The 17,325-nt window shown below is 52.1% G+C and overlaps 2 protein-coding genes across 2 annotated transcripts; both read right to left on the bottom strand.

Annotated features, from left to right (window-relative positions):
* FDFT1 (farnesyl-diphosphate farnesyltransferase 1) lies at positions 53-10,832 on the bottom strand. Its single transcript, XM_021390202.1, has 8 exons — positions 10,657-10,832; positions 9,636-9,733; positions 5,555-5,738; positions 4,698-4,826; positions 3,883-4,074; positions 3,051-3,227; positions 2,667-2,819; positions 53-1,584 (listed from the first exon to the last, which is right to left on the bottom strand). Exons 1-8 carry the CDS (start codon positions 10,756-10,758, stop codon positions 1,363-1,365), a joined length of 1,257 nt encoding a protein of 418 aa, XP_021245877.1. The 5' UTR covers positions 10,759-10,832; the 3' UTR covers positions 53-1,362.
* NEIL2 (nei like DNA glycosylase 2) lies at positions 11,514-17,188 on the bottom strand. Its single transcript, XM_021390208.1, has 5 exons — positions 16,954-17,188; positions 15,599-15,794; positions 14,734-15,068; positions 13,155-13,351; positions 11,514-12,708 (listed from the first exon to the last, which is right to left on the bottom strand). Exons 2-5 carry the CDS (start codon positions 15,734-15,736, stop codon positions 12,392-12,394), a joined length of 987 nt encoding a protein of 328 aa, XP_021245883.1. The 5' UTR covers positions 15,737-15,794; positions 16,954-17,188; the 3' UTR covers positions 11,514-12,391.

Here is a 17,325-nt window from a genome sequence, read left to right as displayed (position 1 = left end):
TTTGTGGCACGGTGAGGAACTACCAAAATGAAAGAAAGAACAGCTGAACAAATTCTCCAACACTATATATATATATTATTTTTTTTTCCAAAGAAAACTTTTAATTTCAACAAGACAGGAAGCTGCACAAAGGGAGCTACCCCAAGTTCTTTTTAAACAACAGCTTAAAACTATCTACACCGGTACTTGTGCAGTAGGGGTCCTCCCTCCAAGTAACAGTCTGGCCACACGGGCTTGGCCTTGCAAAGGCCAATGAACTACCTGGTAGATTTTGCTGTCCTGTACCAGGCTGTCCCCCCATCACACAAAGCAGCAGTGGAGGATTAGGGACACTGAAAACAAAATTACACCCCAGGAAAACGGGACTTGAAAATAGTTGTCTCCTCTTGCCAGCCCTGCTTGTTCACGTTAGAAACGCGGCCCACTCGAAGTCCAGGCTGATGTGTTTTCAATGGAGCAGCAGAAAACTCTTCCAGTTCGTTTGTCAGATGAACCCTAAGCAACCCCAGCTGCAGCCAAGTGGGCTGGGGAAACCTGCCCAGGCCACCCCTCCCCATGGGCTGAAGAAGTGCAGAGCCCAGACCTTGCAGCAAAGAGTAGGTGGCACCTCCTTGCCCCTCCCTTTCACCCACCCTCAGCTGCTAAAATACAAAGCTCTACAACTCCACAGTGCAGTGTTTGAAGGAGATGCAATAGATGGCTTCCAGCAGGATGCACGTTAACATCTCCAACATACTTAACACAAAAGGGCTTGTTTCAAGCCTAGCAGCCTCTTCCAGTACAACAGAAAAGTGAAGATTGCCCCTGCCCATTTCCAGGCTGCAGGATGTCACCCAGCCTGGGTTGGTGGCCAGAAGATGGCCAGACCTTTCCCTTAGCTAAGACTAGTCCCTCCTTGCTGAAGCCAGAGCCCTCCATATACTTCCAGTGATGGGGTAGGGCCTGTGTAAGAAAGGGAGGCAAAACCCAAAGGCTCCCATCCCCCAGTTCTGAGCTGGAAAGGGGTCTTAAATCTCAAGCAAGAAAAGAGGCAATTGGAGTTTCTATTTAAACCATCCTAACCAAAATAATAATAGTAACAATCAGGTAAACTGTCCAACAGGAAAGGAGGGAAAAAAAAAAAATTCAACCCCAAACAGTAAGACTCCAATTGGCGTTTGTAACCATCTGTGCAGACGGAAGGAGAGGGGAGGAGCGGGGTCCGACGATGCCACGCCATCACCCCGGTGCTCCAACCCACCAGCGTCCCATCCTCATCACCGCCCATGGACCTGGTGGCACCCGGCCATCCCCACCCCCGGGGGGACAAGGAGCCTCCTCCTCTGCTGCCCATCTTCTGATCGTCTCATTCCCACCCATTCTTCAGTTCTCACCCGCTTGGACGTATTCTTCAGCGGCCTTGGAGATGGTGCTCAGGTACTGCCAGCTCAGGGCAGCCAGGAGCATGGCACACGACAGGTAGATGGGGGAATAGTGGTGACGCGAGGCCATGGGGCCGTTGGGCAGGCTCATGGCACGGATGGAGGCGATGATCTGCTGCGTCTTGTTGGATGAAGGGTCCGTGCTGGGGATCTTCTGGTAGATCTGGGGAAGGGGAAAGAGGGATTACACACGTGGTTGAGGAGATAAATAGGAATTCTGCGTGGAAGAGGGAGCTTCGTGGGTCACGGGCACCACGTCCTCAAGAGTCACCTCATGGTGGAGGGCTCAGCTGCTGCGTGGGGCCAGGGCCCATTTCCCTTGAGAAGTGCATTAAGCCAGGCAGCCTCTTGAGGGCACCCCATGATGAGACATGGACCACAGGGCCTCCGACACCGACATCAGCCACAAAGTGGTGCTGCTGGGGCAAGCGGTTCTGGCCCAGCAAGCCTCACTCACTGCTGCTGGGCTGCAGCTCACCCCAAAGCAGCAAGGACACCCCAGGGTGACCAGCAGCTGGTGTGACTGCAGACCACAGTTAACCTCAACTGGAAAATGCCATGGTCTTGGGGTTGGAAAACCCTCCTGTCATGGGGTTGGCCTGCCTCCAAAGGGAGCTCTAACAACCCACGGTTTGGGGTCTCCCTGATGCATGACATCATTTTTATTAAACGGTCCTCACTGGACGTATTTGTTCCCATGAATCCATTCACTGGCTGTTCTTCTCTGTAAACTTTTAACACTCACAGGACCCTGAAGCCACGAGTCCCGCTGCTTTAAATACCTGCCAAGAGCCAGCCTCCGTTAATGCTGGCCAGGAAGCGCACACACAAACTGCACCACATTAGCTGCAACTATGGACACGGTGAAAACAAGAGCACTAGCTGCAGAGCTGTCTTTGGGGAGATGATGCAACCTGTTTAGAAGAAAAGTGCTGCTGGAACAGTCCTCTTGCCCACTCAGACAGGAAGCTCTGGCACTGTGAATGCTGACTCACCCTGCTCTCAACCAGAATGAAGGCAAGATGTTGGTCTCTGCCTCTATGCACAGGCACAGATCTGTGCAAGGTCAGTTTAAAGGACCAAGCACCCAGTTTGGTCCATGCTAAAACCACGTCAGGTGCCCTGACTAATAGAAATGTAATGAAAGGATTAATAGATTCATGGGTCTGCAAGGGACTGCCGATTCTACACCAGGAATGAGAACACAATAGCCAGAAATGACTCCAAGCAAGCTGCTCGACCTACCTCTTCCACATACTGGTACATGATGGCTTTGACAGATTGCATGTTTGTGGCATCCATCATCAGAGTGACAGCTTGTCCCTTCCGGATCTTCACTACCCCTCTGAACACCTGTTTGTTGTTATAGCAGGCAGCAAGAGTGGCAATAGCCATCACCTAAAGGAGAAACACAAAGAACTCTCACTATACTACAAGGAGATTGCAAAGGAAATAACCTTGGTCCTAGTGACAGCAATGGCAAAACACTCTGGAGTGAAGCCGCAATCTCACCTACAGCAGAAATGGCAGGTACCAGAATAATACAGGCTGTGACATGCCATATAACCCTCCAACTTCAGATTGCCTGGGCTGCAGATGATGAATAACCACCTGGATGTAATAACCTACCTGGGGGATAGCACAGAAGTTGAAGACACTTTGGTTTTTCAGGCGAGACAGGTAAGTGAGGACATCAGGGACGTGGCGGAGAGCATTGGTGATGAGCTCATTCAGACACTGGACAGCCATATCTATGTTCTCTGGTTTGGCAAGGTCAGAGAGCTTCTTCGTGTATCTGCTCCAAACCTAAACACCAAGATAAGGACTCAGAAGTTGGAGGGTACATTCACATCATAAAGGAGAAATCAGTAACAGCATGGGGTCTGGGGAACCAATAATAACCACCAGAGCCTCGAAGGACTGGGACTTACAAGGCTAAAGGAAGGGCTCTGGAAACGTGACAGTGACCTTCATACAGATGGAGGCTCTGAGGAAAGAGGGTGCACCTTCATGCCTCCTCTAGGTAGGGCAAAGAAATACAGCTCACGTGCCAGGCCCTATCAGCCAGATCTGTAGACTGTCAAATCATTCCCATTAACTTTGATTTAAAGGGACACGAGGGATGCTGCAATTTTAGAAGTGCACCTTAAACTATGCACCCTGCAGTTCATTTGTGAGACACGTGTCCTGGAAAGCATGGCTCGTTGGCTACATCCACAACAGATCTTGGATAGAAGTACAAAAGATTATAAAGGGACAGGAACAAAGTTATCAGTGATGGGAAAACCCTTCCCATAGGGATTTTCAAGAAAATTCTAGAAGGAACTGTTATAATGAGAAGCTGCAAATCACTATCAGAGCAGCAACAACAGCACCTTCAGTCTTTTTTTTTAGCACACTACAAGCATTTCCTCGAGAAGCACAGCAGACTTGCTCACCCAAAGGCAATGTTTTCCCTTACCTCTCTGGGCCAGAACTCCCTTCCTTCCAGCTGGTCCTCTAGATAGTCACGTATGATGTTGGTTTTTTGCAGGAAGAGGCCCATGGAGTTTGCCAGCTCTGTGTCTTGTCCTACAATAGGATCTTCTAGCTCTGATGCAGAGAAGAGCCGGGAAAGGCCTATCCCCACCAGCCCAGCAACGTAGTGGCAATACTGTGAGGTATCAGGAGTGGAAAGGGCAGAAAAAAAACCACACAAGATAAAAGGAGCAGTTACAAAGAGCTGCCTACTTAGCACAGCATGTTTCACAGAAGTGATGCTCAGGAGGTAATTCACACTACATTTTCTACGTGTTTGCACAGCCCTCCTTGCTCCATCTCAGCTGTTCCATGCTCAGCAAACACTTTGCCAAGGAAGTCCCCTGCCTCGTCAGTGACTGCTGGTGCTACTCTGCTTTCAGCACCCAAATGAGCTGCCCACAAGGGAACAGCTGATGGGTCACCCAAAACAGGTGCTGGTGGGTGACACCAGCCAGCCATGCCCTCCCCCTGTTATCCACAGGACCAGCAGCTCCACTCTCTCCAAGCCCTTACAGCCTCCCTCCCTCTGCTGAATCCACTTCGCACAGGAATGCTCTTTCCCTAGAGACAACGTGGACATGAAAGACACTGGATTTCAGAAGGCGGCTCCTGCATGTGAATATCATGTAGGAAGAGATGCAATGGCCAGCCCTGCTCCTCAAAGGAAACCCTGTCTTCTTCCCACTGATTCACTGCATTGCACATGCAAACCTGCAAGCCTTCCTACTGACATGCAGCGTGTCTGGGTGGACTTACCCGATCCCACTCGTGCTGAGAATCCACCTTCTTTTCCAAGAACTCTGCCATCCCAACACCCATCTTGTGACAAATATCAGAAATCACATCCTGGTAGACCTTTGCCAGGTTCCTAAACTCCATGGAGATCTGTATCACAAGCAACCAAGAGGAAATAAAAACAGCGTCAGAAAAAAAACCAACAACATCAGAGTTCACCTTTTATTAGAGGACAAGAGTAAGACTTGTTTACCAGGCTCTCATCCCTGGCTAGAGATCCAGGATAACTCCCACAAGGAGAGTTGTTTCAAGGCCCTCAAAAGCACAGGCTCTGTCTGTTCTCAGTCTAGATGTTACAGGCTCTGGCAGCAGATCAGACACAACAATATCTTTGGGAAGGCTCTGTGGCCTTGGACTGGTCTCATCTGGGATTTACAGGACAAAACTAGCTACATTTGGTGCACAAAGTTTCTTCTAATTTATGAGAGCACCATGTTGAGCGAACCATGGGGAAGGAAAGAAGTTTCTGCTGCTCTGTTCTTCTAAGCCCACTCAAGCTTTGGCCCTGCAAGACACACAGGTGCCCTTTGCACAAGGGGAAATGCATCAAGCAGCACAGAAAGCGTGAGATCCTCCTTCTGCATGGTTCAGTGATTCCAGTGCCCTCACACTGAAAAAATAAAGCGTGTCCTCTCTTTCCCTTCTGAACCCTTCTCTGGTTCATGCATGTATCTGCACAACCTTTGGGTTCTGCACTCCAGCCCCACGTGGAGGTGATGGGTCCTCCTCTTTCCTAAGAGCTACTGAACCACGTGCAACACGGAGATGGCTGCACACGAGGTGACCCAGGCAGCTGAAGGAAGAGGTGGCTGTCTTACCGTCGGGAAGTCCTCCAGCACCTGCCGGTGCTTCTCCTTGCTCTCCATGTATTTCCACTCCGGTTGATAGAGATAAGAGTGAAACTCAATCAGCATCGGGACCTTTACATCTAAGCTGATGGTCATGTCATCCTCTATGGTGTCCAGGGCACGGAGAACTAGGTAAAATATACAGACGGCGTGTCTGTGGGGAGAGAAAAACCCATCGTCCCTTACTCAGGATTGCCTGTTACACAGGAAACACAGCTTAGATTCATCACAGTGTTTGGTGAGGCACTTCCAGTTCAACACGACACAAGCATGGAGATACTCACGTCTGCTCCCTCTTCCAGCACTGATGTGAGGACAGTGCCAATCTCTGGCCATGCAGGAAGGGAAGGATAAAATGCCTGAGAACGAGTTGCTCAAATCCCAGGGCAACAAGAGCAGGTTAAGGGTGAAACACATGGCTTCAGAAACCCAGAGTGCTCCTTGCAAGGCTTCTGGCTATTTACCACCGTGCAGGGCACTGCAAGATCTAAAAATGAGCGCCAAGGCTCCAAGGCAGTGCTCACTAGGACCCAAGAGACAGAGCCCAAGGGCTGTTTACAGGAAAAAGCAAATGCAAAGGACAGGGGAAAAAAAAGCAGGTGGATTGCTCCTATTGCTCACCCTTCCCTGCACCTACAGCCCTTCTACCGAGTCTGTGGGGAATAAGAGGAAGGTTAGGACAGGCAGATAGAGCCCCAAAGGCTCTGTGTGTTGAATTCCCTGGCTTGCTGCACACGGATGGGAAGATGTGCGAGAAGAAATTACAGAGAAAGGGTACTGCTGCAAAAGGAAGCACAGAAAACTTTCCCGACGATGAGAAATGCTGAATGGATGTAAAATAATCCCCTAGCCCTTAATGAGTTTTCAAAGGGGTGATGTACTTATTAACTGCTTGACAAATGGAAACGAGCTGGGATTGCTTGAGTGCTCATTACTAGGTGGAAGCATGGCTCTCCTGGGATGGCAATACGCAAGCAGGCAGGGAAAATGAGCAAGTCTTGGAGGGAACACCGTTAAATTTGGCATCTTTTTCCTTAATTAACAGCTATTTAACAAAGCGCAGCCTGGGATGTAGCATGAGCTGAATGGCACTTGGAACAGGACACGCCTCCATCACACTCTGCACTCAAGTATTCAATCCCTCTTCCTCATCCTAACCTTAAATCTGCATCCTCAGCTTCTGTCAGGTACGGAATTTAGCTCCATGGCGATTTGACTAAATGAAATCATTAAAAAAAATCCCACCACCAAACCCTTGGTGCGGTGAGCACGCTCTGCCTGGAGCTCTGCAGGGTTCCGAGCACCACAGTCAGAGCTCAGCTCCAGACCGAGGATGATGCGAGGGGCCAAAGCCAACAAGGCAGCGTGCTCCTTGCCAAAAAGCACGTAGCAGTGTTGGGAAGAGGAGTGGCACCACCTCCCCCTCACAAAATGAGATGTGATCACTTCTACAGAGCGAGGCTGGCTTCAGCCTGGGGCTGGAGCTTGAGTTCTGCACCTGGGATGGGTCCTGCGTGGAGCCAGGAGCTGGACTCGATGATCTGTGCACGCCCCTGCCAACTTGAAATATTCTATGATTCCATTCCTCCATTTCTGTCCCAGCTGCAGCTCTCCCATCCCCAGACAAGGTCTCCTTTCTCCCCAGCTCTGCGCAAGGCTGGTCCTCTCTGCAGAGCATAGGAACCTGCAGCATCCTTCCCAAAAGAGCACTGGGCTGGGAGCAGAGGAACCGAGCAGCATCTCCCTCCTCTTCCCACCACCAGGAGCTACAACACTGGCTCAGCTGGCGATGAAATCCAAGTTTTGAGCCTCCCACTTGCCAAGAAACTGCCCCAGCCATGGAGAAATGGGCTGGATAAGGCCACGGCCCACAGGGCACAAGGTTTATCCAGCCAAAAAGAAACTAAGCAAGAGGAGACCAATGTCTTCGAGCCCAACTTGCTGTGCCCTAGCCTGGGGAGCATCACTCCGAGCACTCTCCCAGAAGCTCTGTTTTATGAAGTCTTCAGAGGAAGCGCTGAAACTTTCCTATGAGCCAGTTTAACTGTTGTTCTATCAATGGCAGCACTCCTCTGACCTGAGCTAGCAAAATCAACTCCTTGGGTAACGCTGCTGTTCCAACCAGGTTCAAGCTCCGTAAACCACAACCTTCCTATTTTCCCTCTCTTGTCTCTAAACTCTTCAAGTGAAACTACTGTGCTTCGATAATTAATTTCTTTTGATCCTCTACAGAGCCAGCTGTAATTCAGCAGCAATCCCCACGTGTAGGCTGCAAACACCCAGCAACAGCATTTTTAGGATGCCAGGCATGGAGTTTCCAAGCCCTCAGGATAAGGAGTCTTCATAATCCCAGTAAGCTACAATACAAGGATTAAAGATTGGGAAAACAGACAAGATAACAGCAGGGTGACCAAGGCAAGCACACTGCAAACATACACAGGGAGCGGATTGCTAGGTGTTTTATTGATTGGTATCTTAATCTCTATATTAGCAGATGCAGGAAGCAAGGAAAAAAAGAAGTGCAGTGCCTGGCTCTGCTCATACCTCTCCACACAATCCGAGCCAAACCGCTGGGTTTCTTTGCCTTCCTGCAAAACAAGCTGCAGACACTTCACAAATGCTGGACATAACTACGGGGCAGCATCCAAAATAGCAGCCCCGGGCTGGGAAACCCACAGATAGCCCAGTGCTGGGGCTGGCACTGCACAAAGCTGCTTGGCTGCAAGCACAGCATGAAACTTAGAGCAACTCCTAGCTTTAATTACTGACCTGGCTTGGGATTAACTGCAAAAAGATCTGTACTGAAAATAGCCATTTCTGTAAGAATATAAGGAAATGGAGAAAGCATGCATGCTTATGTACAAGATCCCAAGGCAAGCTGAGTCTTGCATCATCTGTTATTATTACCATGTGAAGTTTTCCTGCATAAGTTATCAAAACTTGTGAAGCAAAAGCGAGCACAGAGCAAGCCTCTGAGGAACCCTCAGATGAAGCTTTAGGGGCAGCTGATCCCACATGCACCTTTCCTGCAGGGTCCAGACCCCAGGTTTTGTTTGTTGCTTCCCACCATGCCTCACCACCCCTCCCAGCCAGCGCGGCACCCAAAAGCAGCTCCCGAAGCTGCCAGGACACACATTCCCAGGGTGTCACAAACAGCACGCTGCCCAGTGCTGCATTTAACCATCTGCTGGCTGAGAACTTGCAGTCCCCAGGCTGAGGAACACAGGAGCTCCACTGCTGGGAGGGAGCAGAATGGAGGCATCATGCTTGAGCAGCTCCGCTGGGATGAAGCGCATGTCTTGCTGCACGTAGTAGGGTTGCACTGAGCACCTCTGGAAAGCTTTGCTCAATGTGGTAGAGCACTTCCCAGCGGCTCAATCAAGGAGCATATAGCATGGACACCTCCCACCCAATTCAGCCAAGAAGTCCTGGGATCCATGACGCTTGCATGGACACCCCAGGCCATCCCAAGCCAGCAGCCCTAGCGCCTGGGGGCACTGCATGGCCCCAATAACCCCTGCACAGCCCAACCAAGCAGCCCCAGTACTCGGGGGCACTGCACTGACACCCCCAACCAGCTCAGTCAGAGAGCCCTGGTGCCTGGGGATATATAGGCACCTCCTGCTATCCCAACCAAGCAGTCCCAAAGCCTGGGGATATTGCATGGACACCTCCTGCCATACCAACCAAGCAGACATAGCACTGGGGGGGCATTGTACAGACTGCCCCCCTGCAGCTATCCCAACCCAACAGCTCCAGTACTATTACATGTTCCACGCTCTCTCCTATCCCAACCAAACACCCCCGAGCACGGTGACATCGGGCAGACCCCCAGATCTGCTTAGCCACGCAGCCCCAGCACCCGGGGACACTGCGTGGAGCCCTCCTACTATTGCCACCAAGCAGCCCCAGCGCATGGGAGCCCTGCAGAGCCCCCCTTGACCACCGAGCCAATGCACGGGGGGACACTGCACAAACCACCCCCCCACCCCCCCCCAGACCCAACCCAGCAGCCCCAATAACAACCGCACACCCCCCCATCCCCACTCACCGTAGCTCTCCGTCCAGCGCCTGGATAACGGCGGCGAAACTGCGGCTGGTCTGGTTGAGGTAGCGGTAACACGTGCGGAGCCCGAGTCCCAGCGATTCCTGCGGGCACAACGGGGGGGACGGGGGGGGCTGGAGGCGAGCGGCAGCGGGGAGCCCGGGGGAAGCGGCACCGCTGCGCTGTCCCCGCCGCCCTCCGCCCCGCAGCCGCCCCAGAGCCGCCCGGGGAGCGCCCCGCGGGGGGGACATGGCCAACGTGCGCTTCAGCAGAGCCGCGGCCTTGCTGCTGGCCGCCATGGGCACGGCGGGGGGAGAAGGAGAGAGGGGGGGGGCCGGCCAAGGCAGGGGGCTCCGCCCCGAGACCGGCCCCTAAGCGCGGCGCGCCCCCTGCCAGCACCGCGGGGCGCCGGGCAACGCCGGAGCGCGGAGCTGAGCGATGCTCCGAGCCGGCGCGATGCGTGCAAAGCACCGAGGCCGTGCGCTGCTCCACGGCTGGGCAATGCACGGGGAACGCAGAGTGCGTGCGCGGCATGGCAAGCTGCGCGCCGCTGCAAAGCGCTGCCGTCCGTGCGGTGCAGCCGCGGGATGCATCGAGCTGCTGAAAAGCACCGCGGCTGGGCGATGCTCCCGGCAGGTGAGACGCACGGGAAGTAGGAAGCTGTTGCAAAGCGCCGGGGCCGGCCGCGCAGCGCTCTGAGAAGGCGCAAGACGCGCAAAGCAGCGCGGTTACGGGATGCTCCGAGCAGACGCGGTGCACGCAAACCCAGCACCAAAGCAACGCGCGGCGAGCAGCAGCAGCAGCAGCGCACTGCACAGCACCGCGGCTGCGTGACGGTCCAAGGAAGCGCGGTGCACACGCAGCACCGAGGCCGTGGGATGCTCTGAGCTCGCGCAGTGCAAGGGGAAGCCCGACGCGGTGCAATGCACGGGGAGCAGGAAGCACGGCACGGCACCCCCCCCCTCCCCCCCAACCCGCGCCGCTCCCCGCGAGCTGACGCCCACCCGAGCCCCTCCTCGCCGCTTACCGGGTCCATGCGCGGCATGACGGCCCGGTAGCCGCCCATCTTGAAGCGCAGCAGGTGGTAGATGTCCTCGGGGTGCCCCAGCCATTTCTTCAGCAGCTCCATGAGCGCCGCGCCGCTGTCACACACACACGCGCGCCCGCCCTCACTTCGCGCGCTCCCGACGCGCCCCCCCCACCTCAAACAGCCGCTTAACCGCCGGTGGGCGGAGCCGCTCCGCCCCCTCCGCCAATCAGCTCGCTCGTCCCATGGCTCGGTGAGCCTGAGGCGAGCCTATTGGGCGACGTGTCCTCGCACCAGCCTTGCGCCAGCCAATAGGAAAGCGGAGGAGCTGGTGTGACGGCCGGCGGGCGGCGCTGATTGGGCGACGGCGCTCATCGGCACTCGCGTGGCCGCCGGCAGCACTGAGGGGGCCGAGGGGCGGGGTCCAACAATGGCTGCCCCGCCTCTCACCGCTCCTCACCCCGTCTTGGAGCATCCTCACGGCCATCCCGGGGCACAAAGCCTGCCCCCAGCCCCCTGAGCTCCTTCTTCTTTCACTCCCTACCAGAGCTGAGGTGATTCTGTTTGGTTTCAGTCACCCACTGCACATTTCTTCTCTGCGCTCACCTCCAGTCAGAAGCATCACAGAGCAGCCCACAGCAGAAGGGACCCACAAGGATCGCGGAGTCCAACCCTTGGACCACCCAAAACCCAAATCCTATGTCAGAGAGAACACTGTCCAAACACTCCTCAGACCCATCCCGAGAGCTGAGGCATGCTGCTGGTACCTGTGCTGATGGAGTCTTCCTGTGTGTATCTACACTCAGTTGTTTAACCAAGAATTGATCCAAAGAGACATACTGAACTTGAGCAGAATGTCAGCATTTCCACTAATCCCGTTTTTATTTTTCACTCAAGTCAACAATCCACTGTTAAAGCCAAGTTCAGGGGGAGAGGACATCAGTTTCTGCCTCCACCTTCCATGGAGACACAACCCTGACCAACTAGGGACAGCCCAATCCACCTCCAGGCCTTCCTGCTTCAGAGCCACCTTCCAGATCACCAGTTTTATGCACTCCCTGTCAAACATCGTTAGACACTCCCAGAGTTGCCATACTTCTGATTCGACTTAGTTATGGATTTTACTGAGCATTGCCATCCCTGCCTATGGGGCAGACAGTGCAGCAGGTGGGCAGAGATGAGCTGCACCAAGCACTGCTGAAGTTTGTTTTCATCCCTTGGAAGGAGGCTGCTGTCCTGCTAAGAGCTGATGGAGGGAACAGCCACTTAATTTTAACCACACCTAATCACTACAGAATGCATACTCAGCTATAAGCAGAGGCAGGATTATCTAATGCTGAACTACACAAGCTGTTCAGGAGAAAGGAGTACATTCCTCTGCATGGTTCAATCACCACCAGTTGTTGCATTCATACTAGGGTCAAGGGGACTCATGCCACCTGCTCAACACCCTAGTTTTTCCATTCACTCCAGTGCGGACACCTCAGAACTAGTCAAACTATTTACACAGTTGTGTCGCTACAAAAAAATAGATATACAAACTTTCTCCTTTCTGTATCCAGAGGCACAAGGCACTCTAGTGAATCCTGTCACCTCTGCTGAGCAGTTCACTCTGCCAACTCACTGTCAATAAGCAACAGATTCTAGAACACCAGAGAAACCATGAAGCCCTTGTCAGAAGACCTTTCAGAGACCACCTAGGCACCTTCCAGGAAAGAAGGAACACAAAACCAGGTCACTCAGTGTCCAGGGTCAGATCCCCATCGGCTGACAGCACTGCAGGTTGGCACTGAGGACACCACCACGTAAGCCTCTTCCAGCCACCCGGGGATCCAAGGGTTCCTTTCATCACCACATGCCCAAGAGGACACTGCTCTTTCTGGTAGATCTGCAGGTGCAGCCCTTTGCCTTGCAGCTTGCTCCGCAGCCAGTCAGAGGTGAACTGAACGGCACAGTCAAGCAGATGCTCCAGATCTGATTGTGCCAAGAGAGATCCTTGTGTTAATGGATGGATCTTTGCTAGGTACAGGACTTCATTCTTAATGATGTTCCCTGCAAAGGGTCAGAAATAAGGAGATCATAAGGATGTTTCTATTCAAGACAACGCAAACCCGTATCTCCAGTCATTGTGACTTCTGCCTGAAGGACCACACCTTGCAATGCCATTCCCTGTATCAGAGGTGGTTTACAAGAAGTAAACCTACAGCTGGGAATAAACTGGAGGATAGTTTCTTCCCGCTAGGCTTCAAATGGATCTTCCTTTCTTCCACAAGTACCAACCACCCATGCTAAGACAGTTCACTGCACACAAAGGGTGCACTCAACCCTGCAGCTAGAGATTGCAAGCCCTCTCCTCACCAAAATGACCAAGTATCCTCTCAGCTGGAACAACCCGAAGTCATAACACTAAGAAGTATAAACTCTAATGTGCAGATCTAGATGTAGGCATCCCACCCACTCTCCTCTTTCTTGATCCTCCACTGTGCCCTGCAGCTCACCCAGCCCTGAGAAGTATCTCTGGTCCAAGAGGGTGTCACAGATGGGACGGGGCGTGCGGAGGGCATCCAGCGCCTGGCCACGGTGGAACTCCGCAGACAGGATGTCAGAAGTGGGATCAGCCACTGGAGATGAGCACCAGTGCATTCGACAGTTGTAGAAAACGAGGAAGCCTCCACTCTCAAAATACAGCACCAGCCTGGGAGAAGCAGAGAAGCTGAGATTTCTAGTCACAAACATCCCTGACTCATTCATTGTATTTTGCTTTGGACGAAGAGACTTGCAGAGAACGGAAAGCGCAGAGACACCTCTTCTAGTGATTTCAGCCAAGTCTCTTGGTTCAAAATCTGCACAACTCATGGACAGTTATTTCTCTCACTGCTCTGTAGTCTCTAAAGACAGCAGCAGGCAGAGAACTATCTTAGCAATCCCAAGCAGTCCAATTGGAGACACCCAAGGTCAGCCTGGATGGAGCTCTTAGCGCCTATGGAGCTGCTGGTGTTCCTGTTCATTGCAGGGGAGTGGGAACAGATGTCCCTTTAAAAGTCCCTTCCAACTCAAATGATCCCGTGAAACCATATAATGAAAGGGCTCCAGCAGTAAGGTTCACAACCAGTGGACCCAATGCTGAAAGTAGCACACAAAACTATGTCTGAATTTACTTGTGTAGGAAAAAATAAATCATTCAAAGAATGGCATAAAGGAGGGGTGCTGTACATCACATACACAGAGGCCAGACACTCGCCTTGTGCATTACTAGTAGTTACAGAATCACAGGAGTTGGAAGGGACCTCTGGAGCTCCAGCCTGCACTAAAGCAGGTTCTCTACAGCCAGTTGCACAGGAAGACATACAAGTAGATTTTGAACATCTCTGGAGATGGAGACTCCACAACCTCAAGCTAAACAGTTCATATGAGCTGAGTCCACACTGTCCTTCAGTATTTACCCCTTGTTAATACATTTCCAGTGGCACTTAGGACACCACCTGTGGTCTGGGCTCCTACAACGGTATTATCATTGCTGTCTCAAATACCCTAGATACATGCTATTAATCCAGAGCTTCCCCCCCCCCCCCCCTCCTTAAAAGTAACTGAGAAACAGTCATTTTGGGGGCATGATTCACTTTAGCGTTCTAGAAGTTCTCTCTTTGAACAGAAGTCTTAACTGAACTGGTACTGCTGGCAGGCAACCTAAATCCCACAGATGCAATCACGTAGTTCTCCGGTGAGATAAAACAAAGGAGATGAAACACAGAGCAGAAAAAGGAAAGCAATAGAGATGCTGTGGCTGGGAGAAGGCAGAAGGCGAAGGGCAGAAAACTTCTCACTAAGGGGGGGGGAAGAACACACAACACCAAGACAATGAAGCGTGTCCATGTCAAACCAACCAATCTTGATTCTCTAGTTGAATACACCTACTCAATTAAGACATAGTGTCACCACTCATGCCTACTTTTAACACTGCGGGGGGGAAGAAAGGAGAGGACTGAAAACATTTCCACAGAAATTTAGTCCGAGACAGAAGAGTGCTTCTCCAGAATGACAGGAGAAGAAAGTTTGTAAGAGGACTCTGCCAAATACCTGGGTATAGGGTCCTTCCAGTCCCCCCTCTTATTGGCTCTGCTTGCTCTTGAGAACTCGTTTGCCCGAATGCTGCCAAACATGCCAAAGTGGAAGCGCAGCCAACTGCCTGGACCCAATGCTGCACCTGGGGCACCAGGTCTGGAGTTCTGGAGTTCCTCCGTCAGCTCCTCTTCCTGGGGATGCATCAATGGAGCACAAACCTGCTCTTGCCCTCCCTGGGCAAGGGAACTAGCCCCTGTGGCAGCCTCTTTTTGCAGCACTGTCTCTTCCACGCTTGGTCCTAAGGGAGAGCTGGCTGCCACAAATGCTAGGAATAAGTTCTTGCCATGAACCTGAAGGGAGTGAAAAAAAAAGTGGGATGTCCTGAGGATCAGTGCTCAGATGCTACTCTGGAGGCTCCTGGGAGGACAAAGAGATGTCAGGGCAGACACACAGACACACTCAGGGCTTTAGACCATTGTCGGTGCTTCTCCTTCACCTCCCCACCTCATGCTAGGTGTCTCAGGCTAACTCAAAGGTGGCTCTGGAGCCACAGACCAGCCACAAGGGACTTGAACAACTCACTCTCGTGCCCGCAGTCAGAACCACAATGCAGTCTGAGGTGAGGCTAGTGTGACTTAGATAGTTACAGGTACCTACAGTACTGACATCAGTCTAGCCAAGTGAAACCTGGCTTTCTGGTCTAAGGGATGCATCTCAGCTGTGAGCTTGCAGAGAGGAACAAGCCTGCTGCTCCTCTTTACATACATATACTGAATAAACCAACTCATCTTATGCACCTTCTGTGACACAGATGCAGGACATCTGCAGCTTCCCTCTCGGACCTGCACAAACTGATACGGTCATCTTCAGTACAGCTCACCTGGGAATCCTGGAGCCTCAAGGCATTCAGGTCATTCACATTAATCTTCTTGCTGCTTCCCCCCACCTTGGCCACCACTTGCCCCACAAAATGGGAGGTCAGCAGCTGGAATTTCCTCACTGATGGGCCCTCTGGCATCTCTACCAGCTAAATGGCAGGTTCTTCTCCCACTTGGTGCCCTAGAGCTGAGGGAAATCTTACAGTTCAGAAAAAGAGTAAGAAAACAATTAGAGACTGAGCTCACATCCACAGGAAGAGCTTAACACAATCCCCTCACATCCATTTTCCTCCTCAGGTCCCTGTGGCAGCATTGATGGAGAGAAAAAAGATGCCCATCCTTGGAGATGTCCAGGCTCTGACCTACCTAGCACTACTCTGAGGTTGATTTTTACCTCAAGCTATCTCATGCATGGACACAAGGTAGCAACAGCCCACACTTGCATCAGCTCAGAACAACTGAAACCAGAGCCTGCTTCTGCCCCAGCCTTCCAACCCATCTTCTGCTTGAGCAAGGGCGCATCCTCACCCACTGGAGCTCTCAGCCCAGAAGAGGCAGAAGCCAGCAGCCACCTACACAGGGCAGTGAGCTGCACTGAGGTGTGGACATACCCTCAATAGGGCTGGGCAAGGCAGCACAGCTATAAAGGCTTCACATGCTGCAATGAGCCAAAGCCCTTTAGGAAAAGCTCCAAGAGATGCATGTCAGAGAACACTATCTGGATCTAAGACATGAAATAAAAGGCTATTAAGTGGTTGTACAAACTGGATTGCTTTAGCAACAATAGGAGACTGAGCTTAATCCCTGTGCTTCCTAGGGTAGGAGGTAATTAAATCACACCCTAGCTCCATTTAGCTACATACTGCATTCAGACCACAGGCAAAAGTCAGTAACAGGCCAAGAATCACCTAGAAGATATTCCTGCTGGTAAAGGTGCCAGCAGCAATCCAGATACCTGGGATCAGCTCTTGACACCAAGGGCTCTGTCCATGCCCCTCAGGTCTTCACCCTGACTATCCAGGCACCGGATTTGCATCAGGCAACGCAAAATGGGAGACACCCAACACCTTCACACACACACTGCAGATCCTCCAAAGCAAGCATTCATTGCACATCCCTCCGCCCCAAACACTGCACCCAGCCCCCAAGCCGTTACCCTGCACGCAACAGGGGCTGAACAGTCTCCTTCCTTCTTCCCTATTTCACTGCCAACTTCTTCTACCTCCTGAACCATTCCCCTGCCTTCAGTCATTTCTAACACTCTCACAGACCAAACCAGCACTACCTTCTTCCTATCCCTTACACCCAAAAATCCTTTTCCCACACTTCTACAGAGAAAGAAGACCCTTTCACCCACCAACATATAAACAGCAAGAGAGCTCCTCAGCTGGCTGGTAAGGGAGAAATGGGTGAGGTTTTGAGTGCTAGCTCCACCCACCCCACCAATTACACCGGGATTCAGGGACTGGTTGAGCTAGGAATGGCTCTAAGCACCCCCCACCAGGAAGAATAGGTGATTGCATGAGGGTTGTGTGTGCTTTTAGCTTATGGGTGGTATCTGTGAGCTCAGCTGAAAGCAATTAGACTGAATCAGCAATGTACTCCACGAACCCATGCCTGTGAAAAGACCACGGAGATAAATTATGATTACATGGAAGTGCCATCCTAGCATGGGAGCTTGTCCTTTTTCCTCTGTGCTAGTGGAATTACTCGCAGGGTGGAAAACATC

This window comes from Numida meleagris, chromosome 3 (assembly GCF_002078875.1).
Source record: "Numida meleagris isolate 19003 breed g44 Domestic line chromosome 3, NumMel1.0, whole genome shotgun sequence".
Lineage (NCBI taxonomy): Eukaryota > Metazoa > Chordata > Aves > Galliformes > Numididae > Numida > Numida meleagris.
This window is presented reverse-complemented; position numbering and strand designations above follow the sequence as displayed.

What these genes read in the sequence shown, in the direction of transcription:
- FDFT1 (XM_021390202.1), bottom strand. Translation starts at nt 10,758, where the DNA reads ATGGAGCTGCTGAAGAAATGGCTGGGGCACCCCGAGGACATCTACCAC. An exon ending in GCGCTGGACGGAGAGCTACG is followed by an intron (nt 5,739 to 9,635) that starts GTGAGTGGGGAT and finishes CTCTCCCCACAG; the next exon opens with ACACGCCGTCTGTATATTTT. An exon ending in GGGAGTTCTGGCCCAGAGAG is followed by an intron (nt 3,228 to 3,882) that starts GTAAGGGAAAAC and finishes CTTGGTGTTTAG; the next exon opens with GTTTGGAGCAGATACACGAA.
- NEIL2 (XM_021390208.1), bottom strand. Translation starts at nt 15,736, where the DNA reads ATGCCAGAGGGCCCATCAGTGAGGAAATTCCAGCTGCTGACCTCCCAT. An exon ending in TGAGGCTCCAGGATTCCCAG is followed by an intron (nt 15,069 to 15,598) that starts GTGAGCTGTACT and finishes CACTCCCTTCAG; the next exon opens with GTTCATGGCAAGAACTTATT. An exon ending in GAGATACTTCTCAGGGCTGG is followed by an intron (nt 12,709 to 13,154) that starts GTGAGCTGCAGG and finishes GACCCTTTGCAG; the next exon opens with GGAACATCATTAAGAATGAA.